Raw genomic sequence first — 13312 nt, 5'->3', positions numbered from 1 at the left:
GCCTGCTCATCAGGCAGAATTTTAAGTATCTCCACAAACTGTTCCTTAATGGGCTGAGATACACCAATTGCAGCAAGAACCGGCTGCGCTACTAAACTTGCTAAAGACATATTGCTTTTAGAAAGAAGTTGCAACTTTTTATATCTGTTGGATCCTTTAACATTAGCGCATTATCCACCGGTCATGTGAGATTCCCTAGTATCACAACGCCCACCAATCCTTCCAACCACATCAACACCCCCAACCCCCCCCCCCCCCCCCCAGTCTGTGGAAATTATCTTCCATGAAACTGGCCCCTAGTGTGAAAAAGGTTGACCATTGATGTAAAGGATCTGATAATAGCCTTCTACCTATTATACAACATTACATTCATTAGAGAACTTACAATATGTATAATACAGATATTATTTTTGTAGACCTTTGTTTTAGAGGCCTGAAGTGTAGCCTTATAGATAAAACTGACTCACCCAATAGAAATTATTAGTAAGGGACAGCTTTAATAAATGTGCAAGGAGTGGAATTTCCATTGGTTAAAATTACATTTATCTGCAAAACTGTATAAAACCAATAACAGACTTCAATGACTTATGTTAAATTCACAATTTTTGCATGCCTGTAAATATAGGTCACTGTACAATGCTTTATTTGTTTTCACTCGAACATAATCCACACAGTGAAGCCAAAACACATGAACATATCTGTTTAATGTCATAACTAATTTGTGCAATAATTTCTTCATCCATCAGTTTACATATCAATTCCTTCCTTCAGTTAAAAAACTCCAAGATTATTTCCAACAAACTTTTTACTATTCAAATGGAAACATCTTCAAAATGTATATGGCATCATATCATCTTCACACAGCAGATTCTTCTATTTAAAAAAAAAAGATCAAAGATTAGCCTATGCATGGAATGCATGAAGGTAAAAAAAACATTCAGCCTTTACAACCACTTTAAATAAACAGGAATTTGCTTTTCACATGACTGGATAATTGAAATGAATCTTCATTTTATCGTTCAAAAATTCTCAAATACTTTTGTAAATCAGCCTTAGCACATAGGCACCTGGGGCTATACAATGTAAAATTTCAGGTGTACAGGTGCTAGGTACAGCCATCCATAGAAATAAATGGTTGCAAGCAGCTGTTTGTGGGTATATAAATGAGGAAAGGTGATCCGTGCAAATTTCTAGGTGATACTAATTAAATAGTGTGAACTATACAAATAATGAGCTTGGTATTAGAGTCTGAAAAAATAGCACAAAGTGTCCAAACACATGAAAGTGAAATGACTCTTCTGAGAAATGATAGCAGGTTCTTCTTAATAATGATCTTCACAAAAGCTCAATGCTCACAGGGCGCTTACCTACCTACCTATGGTTAGCCTTGAAGATATCCTGTATTGGGAGTAGGTGTACAGCAGTGAATCTCCAGTTGACGACTGTATTGAGGGGGTCTCCCTCCACTAATAATCCACTGCTCCTTCAGACCTCGCAAGGATTCGGTTAATTTACGGTTCCAACCATTAAAGAAAGAATAAAGAATGGCCTCCCATAGTGTAATATGTATAAACAGTATCAATTTATTAAAACACCAAGTGGATCCTTACATAAAAGCAAATAAAACAGGCTTATGCAGTGCAAACACGATGTTTACGTCACTTCCGGTCGGCTTCAACATCCGACCACACCTTACACGTTACGTCACAACACGTGACTTCATCAGGGAACCGGATTAGCCGCTGAACGATTCTATTTATGTTCAAAAACAGGAAGTGTATTCACAGCATTTTTGTTGGAGAAAATGTCTCCAACATAGTGGCGCCCATTTTGTAGGTAGGAAAAAGTCAACTACAGCAGTAATCTAATGGGATGTATATTAGCGGCCATTTTGTTGGAGAAAACGTCTCCATCACAGTAGCGGTCATTATATAGGTGGGTAAAAGAATGCTAAAATGATAATGTTAATGAAGTAAAACTGCCACCGAGGCAGCTGGTATTAAAATGACACAAAAAAGGTATGGACTATAATGTGTCAACTAGGGGTGTTGAAATTAATTATAGCATCGATGCATCACGATTCCACCACCCACGATGCAGCATCGATGCTACGACTTGCATAAATCGATTATATGATAACGTCACCCGTGCGCCGCTATATGCCCTGCCGATGAACTGAAAGCAGCCGAAGGAGCCGTGGGCGTTAGCCGTGTCTCTTTTCCCGCCCCCAATGATCAGAAAGCAGCTGAAGGAGCCGTGGGCATTAGCATCTTTTCCTGCCCCCCTGCTGACAGCATCCTCAGCTGGCTGGCCGGCGTCAACGTGCGAGACACGTGGAGCAAGTGTCTGTCCCTCAAAGAGTCATGACCCGGTCCCAAGCTGACTCCGCAGAGCCTTCCTCCTTGACTCACCTCACACTGTGTGCAGTGCGCACACATAGGCTGCCTCCGTCATTCTTACAACAGGCTGCTGTGGGAGACCCGAGATGCCAGACAGCCGCGGCTGTCCTCCGTCCTCCAGTCCCCCTCACAGGCTGCTCGAGAGTCATCATCATCATCATCATCATCATCATCATCATGTACTTACTTAGGGGATGCACATTGCACACTGGCAGCATTTGATGGGGCACAGTAGCGGCAATTGATGGTCACACTGCCAGCAATAGATGTGCACATTAGCAGCAATTGATAGGTACAGTAGCTGCGTTTGATGGCACAGTGGTGGCAATTTATGGGAACAGTGGCGGCGTTTGATGGGCACAATGGTGGCATTTGATGGGCATAGTGGTGTCAATTGCACAGTGGTTGCGTTTGATGGGCACAGTGGCTGCAATTGATTATTCTTTTTCAGTTTGTTGGCGCCCCCCCAAAAAATTTGAGCACCAGCCGCCACTGGCTACTAGCAATAATATAATATTATATATCATATATCTGATACACCATTATGTGGACTGCAAATTTGCCAAATTATGAACACATTAAAGTGACCAATGAGCATAACCATGCCATTTCAACATTAATTATGATTTATGTATGTCTTATTGTCTTAGTGACCGATTCAAATAACAGCTTCATTGATTTGAAATTGATACTTTTTTTTGTACGATTTGTGGTTTTGCTCATCACTGCCCCACACATGCAGCCATGTGTGTGGCAGTAATGAGCAAAACCACAAATCATACAAAAAATAGGGTATCAATGAAGTTGTGATGTCAATCAATCACTAAGACAATAAGACATACATAAACCATCATTTATGAAATTAAATACATTGTCGTTTGGGGGGACGTAATGGGGACATTGTTTGCAGTCTCTGTCCATCTCTTCTATCACGTCTGCAGTCTCTGATCCTCTCTAGTATCATGTCTGCAGTCTCTGATCCTCTCTAGTATCATGTCTGCAGTCTTTGACCCCCTCTTGTATCATGTCTGAAGTCTCTGACCCTCTATTGTATCATGTCTGTAGTCTCTGATCCTCTCTTGCAGTATTTTGGGGTCAGTCTGGAGCTCCTCTTTAAGTTGTCTTCTGGGTTTACACTTTGCTACATGCAGAGAGTTTTTTTAAGAACAGATAATATAAAAAAAAAAAACTGAGTTCTTCTGACTGCTTGAATATTTTGGATGAAAACCATGTGCAGTAATCATGATGCATCGTGATGCACAGCAGAATCGAATAAAATTGAATCGTGGACAGGATAATCATAATCGAATCGAATCGTGAGGCCAGTGAAGATGCACACCCCTAGTGTCAACAAATATGCATAAATTCAAAACAAAGGTGTGGAAACCACTACAATAGGCAATTGGTGAACTGGAGAGACTAAATGAGTAAATATGAGGTCTCTCCAGTTCACCATTTGCCTGTTGTGGTGGTTTCCACACCATGGTTTTGAATTGATGCACATTATAGTCCATACCTATTTTGTGTCATTTTAATACCAGCTGCCTTGGTGGGGCAGTTTTACTTCATTAAGTTTATCATTTTAGCCTTCTTTTACCCACCTATATAATGGCTGCTGGTGTGGTGGAGACGTTTTCTCCTACAAATTGGCTGCCAATATACATCCCATTAGAATAACTGCTGTAGTTTACTTTTTTCTACCTACAAAATGGCCACCGCTATGTTGGAGAAATTTTCTCCAACAAAATGGCCGTGAATACTCTTCCTGTTTTTGGACATAAATAGAATTGACCAACACCCAATCCGGTTCCCCTGATGAAGTCATGTGTCATGATGTAACGCGTAGGGTGTTTTCGAATGTTGAAGCAAACCAGAAGTGACGTAAATAATTAGTTTACACTGCATAAGCCTGTTTATTTGCTTTTCTGTAAGGATCCACTTGGCATTTTAATAAATTGATACTGTTTATACATATTAAACTATGGGAGGCCATTCTTTATTCTTTCTTTAATGGTTGGAATCGGAAATTAACCATATCTTTGAGAGGTCTGAAGGAGCAGTGGATTATCAGTGGGGGGGGGGACTAGAGCCCGGCCAAGCATCATCAGTACTGTGGAAACTCCCCCCCATATGGTCACCAACTGGATATCTGCTGCTGTGCACCTACTTCCAATACAGGATATCTTCAAGGCTAACCATAATCCACATGTAGGTAAGCGCTCTGTGAGCATTGAGCTTTTGTGAAGATCATTATTAAGAAGAACCTGATATCATTTCTCAGAAGAGTCATTTCACTTTCACATGTTTTGACACTTTGTACTATTTTATCGGACTTTTATACCAAGCTCATTATTTGTATAGTTCACACTTTTATTTAATTAGTATCACCTAGAAATTTGCGCGGATCACCTTTGCTCATTTATATACTGTTTTGTGAGTTGTGTTACATTTCAGGTCCAGCAGCATTTTCACATTAGTTTGTTATTGTTCACGTAGTAGTGCGAAGAACCACACTTTACGTTTGTTTGTGGGTATACACAGGTACTTGCATAAACACACGTGCCCGTACGAGCCTTCGACTCTGCATGCAGACTGTCTATGTTCAGGGGGATTTGCAGCACCTGTGGTTCCAGCATATGGAAATACACCCAATTTGTAAAGCTTGTATGCATGAGGTCTTACTGTGTAACTGTTCTTTTTTTCTTATTAGAAAAATCCATTTGATTACCTTGATCTTGATAAGGATCTTCATGGGCATTTCTTGAGTGAATATGTTTTTTTCGATATTTTGGTTCAAAGACTGAATATAGCTATCATCATTTGCACACATGCTACATACAATACATTTTGAAATAATTACAAAATGTTAATGTTTAATAAATTGCTACTCACCCTCACAATAAGGATAAGTCAGTATATATTCAGCTGGTTGTCTGTTGGATTTAGTACATGTTCCAGTCAGTCCATTCCTGTTTCTATATCCAGTTTTACATTTAAAGCTGACAGTTTCTCCTTCTTCATAAAATACCTCATTGTCATGACTTTCATCCAGTTCTAAGAAGTTTTCATCAAGGTAACTTTGAAGTATGCGACATGTACCTAAACAAACAAAAAAAAAAAACTAAATTTTTTACCTTAAAATTTACAGTGCAAGGAAAAGGTATGTAATTTGAACTTTGAAATAACAATCTTTTTTATGCTCAGGCTTGCAGCCTCCAAACTTTGTGCTTGTGACAAAATCCCTGACAGCTTTCACTCTCAAAGCTCTGATATTTATGGGTAATGTTTTCATGAATGTGATTGATTATAAAACTACTTTGTGTTCTCTCCTACCGTGTTATAAAATATCATGTAATATATGATACACTATACCAAATTAATAGAATAGAAATCAACCGGAGCAAGAGAAAATAATGGAACTGTGGTTTTAAAGGCAGACACACTGTTCCCAGACACAGCACCAAAAAATATTTGCTCACAGCATAGGTGTGCGCAGCCTATTTCATTAGGATGTGCATCTCAAAGCACCAAACACATAAGCGTTTGTGACATTTTAACCGGCCTCTTCCCCGCTTGTCATCCTTAAACCAATGGGGGGGGGGGGGGCGTAGGGGGACCTGGGCAGTAGAAATAAGAGGAACTGGGACAAGAGGGATGGCATACATTAGTACTAATCCTCTGTAATTTCCTCCTGTGGTAGCTGAATGTCGGTGAGAGGCAGAGGAGAAGAAGTCTACTGTCAGCTGCTGCAGAAGAAAATACAGATCGGTTCCATTAATTTCCACCCCTGCCGCCTAACCTCTCTAGGTTCTGGGGGTCGGCAAGTAAGGATCGTGGCTTACCTGTCACCTGCCCATGATTGACGGGTTGCCAACTCTAGGATCAGAGTGTGCCCAGGCACACCTGGCACATCCCTTGCACACGCTTATGACTCGCAGGATGTATGGATGAATGAGAACTAACAGCCTGCAGACAGCCTTCTCGCTGCCCGGCAGAGGTTTGAGCAAGTGAGGACAGGACAGAGTAGGCCGTCTGCATGCTTTTGGTTCTTATCCATCCATCCAGGGAGCCACACAACTCCTATTCAGTGCAGCAGTGTTGCTTCATAGGATTTACATGGGGATCTCATCTGATTGAGTGTTATTTTAACTTTTCTTTTAATAACGTTAGTTATTCAGCAGTGGAGCACTAGATTTTCCTCTCAGTTTTTTTTAGCCTGTGTACCAAGGCACCCCTATTTTGGAGTATCCTGTTTCTGGGTCTATCAACAATAGGAGTGGTGCTCCCAGGGGTGGTACATATGGTAAGGGACCCCGTAATAATTATGGAAGAAAAAGAGGTAGAGGTAATGGTAATCATGATAGGAATTTGGATTCTAGGGAATTTCCTGCTAATGAGTCCCAGTACTATTATGGCTATCATTCCCCAAACAGACAGGGTGGATACCAGTATGATTATGGCTCCCATCAGAGGGCTCCTTACGGTGATCAACCTAGGTATTCCTTGCCTGTGTCCAATAGGTTTGCACCACTACAGTATGGAGGAGCTGGAGAGGGAGGGGATTTTTCGGGTGCACAAAGTGGTCCCGGGAGGGGCCCTTATGCGCAACCCTCCGTCCACCAACCTATCAACCCACCATTTGTACCCCCACCAACCCATCAGGAGTGGTGGAGACAGCAACCTTATGGAACCCCCCGGTCGGGCGGTCAGGTTCGAAAAAGAAAAGAGAGAGAGAGGAAGGAGAGGGGGCAGGAGAGTTCAAAAAACAAAAACCCCAATAGGAGCAGGTATTTATAACTTAAGTGGATGCCCATTAAGTGATAATGAGTTAAAAGTTTTAGATAGGGGTTTAAAATTTGCTCCGGTTAGGAATTTAAATAAATTCCATACTTATGTTAATATTCAAAAGTTCATTAGGAATTTGAATATGAAGAAATATTTCTTATCCAACCCGGTCAAACAAGTTAAAACATTTGAAAATCAACATTCTAATCTCCGTAATAAATCCACGTTTAACCCTTTAAACACCGATAACAAGTTTCTGGAGGTTTTCAAAAATTTTGTTATAAATGATCTAGATACCCTTAAAGTACGTAAAGTAAAGGACCCCCAATATATCAAATTGGGAGTGGAATCCCTTAGGAGTAGGGATGATATAATCATACGCCCCGCAGATAAAGGGGGGGGGTTGGTTATTTTAAATAAAAATTATTATATGTCCGAAATGAATAGACTTGTCAGTGATACTGACACATATCAAATTTTGAATAAAGATCCTATGTTGCAGTACAAGGATGAATTGCATTGGCTAATAGAAGAAGGGATAAATAAGAATATTCTTAATAAAAAGGAGGGATCATATCTTGATCCATTATTCTGCAGAACTCCCATTATATATAGCCTGCCAAAAATACATAAAGATTGTGTTAATCCTCCTGGCAGACCTATTGTCAACGGTATTGACTCCATCTCCTCGAGAGTGGGTCAATACATTGATACCTTTTTACAACCCCTGGTGTTGAAAACTAAGGCATTCCTTAAAGACACTAAACACATTATTCAAATTATTGAATCATTAGAGAGTACGGCCTCATGTTTTCTTGTAACCGCTGATGTGGGTTCCCTGTACACTATTATAGGCCACAATGATGCGCGGATTTCAGTTCAGTGGGCTATGTCCACTTATTCCGATCTGTCTGAGTGCCATAAAAAGTTTATTCTCAAATGTTTAGATTTTTGTTTGTCTAGGAATTATTTTTGGTTTAACCATCAGTTTTATTTACAAGTAAGGGGGGTTGTCATGGGGGCTAGGTTTGCTCCCAGTGTGGCCAATTTATTCATGGCCCACTGGGAGGAGGATGTTGTTTTTCGGAACCGCCCCAAGGAATTAATTTGCTACAATAGATTCATTGATGACCTGATCTTTATATGGGATGGTGATCGGGTGGGTTTGGATGAATTTATTTGCACCATGAACGCTAATGATAAAAACATCCAGTTATCCTGGAACATCAGCCAAGAGCGGATGGTGTTCTTAGACCTGGAGATCATTAAAGGGAATGATGGACTAGTATTAAAAAATCATTTCAAGCCAACCGATCGTAATTCGTACATTCCTCTGGGGAGCTGCCACCATAAGTCTTGGTTATGCAATATCCCCAGAGGACAGTATGTAAGACTGAGGCGGAATTGTTCTCGTGTGGATGATTTTATACTTCAGGCCCAAACCTTATCCTCTAAATTTCAGGAAAAAGGATATGATAGATCTGCCCTTGATCATAAAATGGCTTTGGTCCAACAGATGGATAGATCTCTTTTAGTTGGAGATAAAGTAAAAGAATCAAAAGTGGAAGGGTTAACTTCAGAATGGTTCTGGATTATAACGTACAGCACAAGAAAATTCGAAAAAGTGGTTGCCAAAAACTGGTTCATATTGAAACAGGATCGTGTGTTGGGTCCTCTTTTACCTGCACGGCCCTCTTTCATATACAAGAAGGCTCCCTCATTACGTGACCAGATAGCACCTAGTGTTATCGATCCTCCTGTACATACTGAAAGTAGACTTTTCTCCTTTTTATCTGGCTTCTATGCGTGCGGCAGGTGTACGGCATGCAGACATTCCAGATGTAATATAAAGAGGAGAAAATCTTTTATTGCCACTAGTAATAACAGGGAATATAAGATTGATAAACTCATCACCTGTTCTACTGCAGGGGTGGTATATATGTTACAATGTGGATGTGGTCTCCAATATATTGGTAGAACTTCTATACCCCTACATGTGAGGTTGGGCGAACATGTGAATAATATTAAAAAGGGTCTCAAGACTCACAATGTGTCTCGCCATTTTAAATTGGTGCATTCTCAGAACCCTAAGAGTTTGAGTTTTTGAGGGATTGAGAAGGTAACCAAACATTGGCGTGGAGGTAACTTCATACGCCAACTAAGCAAACGTGAGTCCTATTGGATCCATGAAACAAGGGGCTTGAACGTTGATTTTGATTTAAATTGTTTCATTTCGGACAGATAATAATTACTTTTTCCTTTTCCTTTTTCAATTTTATTTTATTTGTATTGTTAGTTAAGTATTTTTATATTTTATTTATCATTTTTTTATTTTTAAATTTTAATTTTAATTTTAATTTTTATATTTATATTTATTTTTATTATTTTTTATATATTTTTCTGTATATTTTGTATATTGTCTTATGATTATTATTACTTTTGCCCCCTTTACCCATGCGTGGATCAGTGTTGGCTTGCTGATGATGTCAGCGGCAATGTTGGTTTACATTTTATGTCTTTATTTGCCAGTAATGTTGGACTGATTAGGAGATACACACATATGTGGCCTTATTTCAGTGCTATAATATTGCATTGCTTTTTGGCAATAATATTATATTTTTTATATTTTTAGCTCATGTGGGAGCTACCAGAGGATTGCTGTATGTTGCCATTTAGTAGGCAATATTTACGCTTACCTCTGGTTTTGTTTTTTATTTTTTGTTTTTAATGCATCTTTCCTCTCTTCCTCATATTGCTATTGTGCGCAGATCTGTGTTCCGGTGTCACGTTTGATACGTGTTTACCCTGGCACTTGTCTTGCGCATAACTCTGCCTTTTTTGGCTTATTATCAGTGTGTTGGCTTAAGAGCGGCCGTCCGACGTCATGCCGTCACCGCTGATGAAGTCCCGCCTACTTTTTGGGACGCAACGCGTACGGACCACGTGACTCGCGCCGTGACGTCATCCGCAGGCTAACACACTGATCCACGCATGGTATTCATTTTCTCTGCTTAGCACTCAGCACTGGAAATCAGTGCTTACAAATGTGAGTGTATATTCTCTTTACTTGCTTTTAAAATAAATTTATATCAACGGAGAGCACTAGATTTGCTTGTTCTTTGTATTTATACATGAAATCATATTGATCTGATGACACGGAGGAGGATCTTTCTTTGGAGGACTCCCGTTTGGTCTGCTGAAATCTTATGATCTACCCTTGATGGGAACATGTGTTATTGACCTGTCCGATTTATCAGGGGTCCATTAGTTGAGGGGAGAGTCCAACTTGCTTAATGGTGAAGGGATCACATCGTCACTTGTTATATTGATTGAAGACACACTGCACAAGCGGATTCTTCTTGATCACTGCATTTATTATTCATTCATTTTTTCATCTATGGACTTTTTATATTAATATTTCATTTATTTGCGCTGTACTGTTACTTTTTACTTACCTGTCACCTGCCCATGATTGACGGGTTGCCAACTCTAGGATCAGAGTGTGCCCAGGCACACCTGACACATCCCTTGCACACGCTTATGACTCGCAGGATGTATGGATGAATGAGAACTAACAGCCTGCAGACAGCCTTCTCGCTGCCCGGCAGAGGTTTGAGCGAGTGAGGACAGAGTAGGCCGTCTGCATGCTTTTGGTTCTTATCCATCCATCCAGGGAGCCACACAACTCCTATTCAGTGCAGCAGTGTTGCTTCATAGGATTTACATGGGGATCTCATCTGATTGAGTGTTATTTTAACTTTTCTTTTAATAACGTTAGTTATTCAGCAGTGGAGCACTAGATTTTCCTCTCAGTTTTTTTTAGCCTGTGTACTAATAGTAATCACAGTCATTAATTAGCTTGAATTCGCTGAGTTGATCTTTGAGCTAAATTTGCAGAAGGCACCTGTGTGGAAAGTTCCAGGACTGATATTTTGTCAGTCTTCCTTGAATGAATGAATGAATGAAATACTTATATAGCGCACAATGCGAACTGAATCGCCTCTAGGCGCTGTGGCGAGCTTTGATCATCTGCTAAAAGAGGAAGGTCTTGAGTTTTTTCCTAAAAGCCAGGTGATTTTCTTCCAGGCAGATGTTGATTGGTAGAGCATTCCATAGCCGAGGCCCTTGGACAGCGAATCTCCGATCACCCTTGGATTTATACCGGGCTTTGGGCACGAGGAGGAGGTTTTTGTTGGCTGATCGAAGACTGCGGTTTGGTGTGTAATGATTTATTTTCTCCATTAGGTATTGCGGAGCTTCTCTATGCACGCATTTGTGGGTGAGGCAAAGGGTCTTGAACCTGATCCGATTTTTTACGGTTAGCCAATGTAAGCTCCTCAGTGAAGGAGAAATGGATTCCCAGGGTTTTTTTCCTGTTATCAGCCTTGCCGCCGTGTTTTGGATCAGTTGTAATCGCGCAAGTTGATATTGTGGTAATCCTATGTAAAGCGAGTTTGCGTAGTCCAGTCGTGAATTAATGATTGTTCCAACTACCACTGCTTTGTCATTCTTTGGGATAAAAGGGATGAGTCTGCGAAGCATGCGCAGCAGATGGTGAGATCGACTGACTACAGATCCTATTTGCGCATCCATTGACATTTGTGCGTCTAAAATAACCCCGAGACTCTTCGCTTTGGTCTTTGGGGAGATAGTCTGCCCAAAGACGGTTGGTGGAGACCAGGAGGTTTTGGTTGCGGGCTTATGATTTGGGTGTAAGATAAGAAGCTCTGTCTTTGATTGGTTCAGCTGGAGGGAGTTGGTGGTCATCCAGTCCTCTATTGATTTGAGGCAGTTTTCAAGTTGTTGTTGGTGATCTTTTTTTCCATTGATCCGGAAATAAAGTTGCGTTTCGTCAGCGTAAGAGTGGAAGCAGAGATCTGAGCATCTGATGATTTGAAGGAGTGGGCGAATGTAAATGTTGAAGAGAACGGGTGACAACGGAGAGCCTTGAGGGACTCCGCAGGTGACTGCCCGAGTTTTGGAGAGGAATTTTCCTAGTTTCACTGTCTGTGACCGATTTCCTAGGAAGGACGCGAACCATTCGAGATCTATGTCTTGGACTCCGGCTACTTCTGTGAGGCGGACGAGTAGAGTATTGTGATCTACTGTATCAAACGCTGCACTTAGGTCTAGCAGTACGAGGAGACACGGCTCTCCATCATCTGCTGCTTCGAGGGCGTCATCCCAAATCTTGAGGAGAGCTGTTTCTGTCCCATGACCCGGGCGGAAGCCTGATTGCAGCGGGTCCAGGAGTTTGTGAGTATCCAGGTGACGTTGTAGCTGATGTACTACAGCTTTCTCCATGATCTTAGAAATGGTGTTGAGGCTTGTAATCGGCCTACGGTTGTTTGGATCCTGAGGGTCCAGGTTTGGTTTCTTGAGTAGAGGTTTGACGATGCCTTGTTTGAGGATGCTGGGAACAATCCCTTCGTGGAATGATCGGTTTATGAGGTGGGTTATGGTTGGAGCCACGATGTCGGAGCATTCTTTCAGTAGTTTTGTGGGGATGATGTCAATAGGTGAGGTACTGTCACGCAGTTTATTAATGATGTTTTTTGCGGTGTCTACGGTAATTGGGGATAGTGAAAATTTTGGCGGTTGCGGTATGTTGGTGCGGACATCCTCTTTATGTATTTGCTGGCTGAGGTTGGATGTTTTCTTCTGACAAATTGTTTCCCTGATGGTTTTGACTTTATCGATGAAAAAATGCGACTGTTTGTCACAGTAATCCTGGGATTCGTTTTCTGGGGGTTCCAGGCACACCGGATTCATTGATTGATTAACCAGTTTAAACAGTTCCCGTGGTTGGTTTGCGGCCGTTGAGATTGTATATGAGAAGTGGTCCTTTTTGGCTTTGAAGATTGCTTTCCGATAATTCTCTGTCAGACCTTTGTAGTTAAATAGGTTTTCCTCGGTGGGATTTCTTCTCCATGTTCTTTCCGCTCTTCTGCGTTCTTGCTTTAGTACGGAGAGGGAGCTATTAAACCATCCAGCATTTTTCTTCCTGATGAGAGCCCTGCGTTTTGGTGCTACCGAGTCTGCTGATTGCAGTAATGCCTTGTTCAGGGAGTTTCCTCCGTAGAGTGGTTTAAAGTTATTGTAGATATTTTTTTGGACAGAGTGGTTTT

General features: G+C 41.0%; 1 protein-coding gene across 2 annotated transcripts in view; it reads right to left on the bottom strand.

Annotated features, from left to right (window-relative positions):
- Positions 1 to 479: 479 nt before the first annotated feature.
- LOC143928077 (complement factor H-related protein 1-like) overlaps positions 480 to 13312 on the bottom strand; it is a 603696-nt gene continuing 590863 nt past the window's right edge. For both annotated transcript variants that reach the window (XM_077452692.1, XM_077452693.1), the window contains 2 exons: positions 5292 to 5498; positions 480 to 873 (listed from right to left, as the gene is read on the bottom strand). In XM_077452692.1, the coding sequence (XP_077308818.1) occupies positions 857 to 873; positions 5292 to 5498 (224 nt within the window). In that variant the 3' untranslated portion in view covers positions 480 to 856. The remainder of the gene's footprint in view (positions 874 to 5291; positions 5499 to 13312) is intronic.

Source organism: Lithobates pipiens, unplaced genomic scaffold (assembly GCF_037356315.1).
Source record: "Lithobates pipiens isolate NorthernLeopardFrog02 unplaced genomic scaffold, aLitPip1_a1.2 Scaffold_23, whole genome shotgun sequence".
Classification (NCBI taxonomy): Eukaryota; Metazoa; Chordata; class Amphibia; order Anura; family Ranidae; genus Lithobates; species Lithobates pipiens.
Note: the sequence above shows the minus strand (reverse complement) of the source record. Positions and strands in the feature narration are given on the sequence as shown.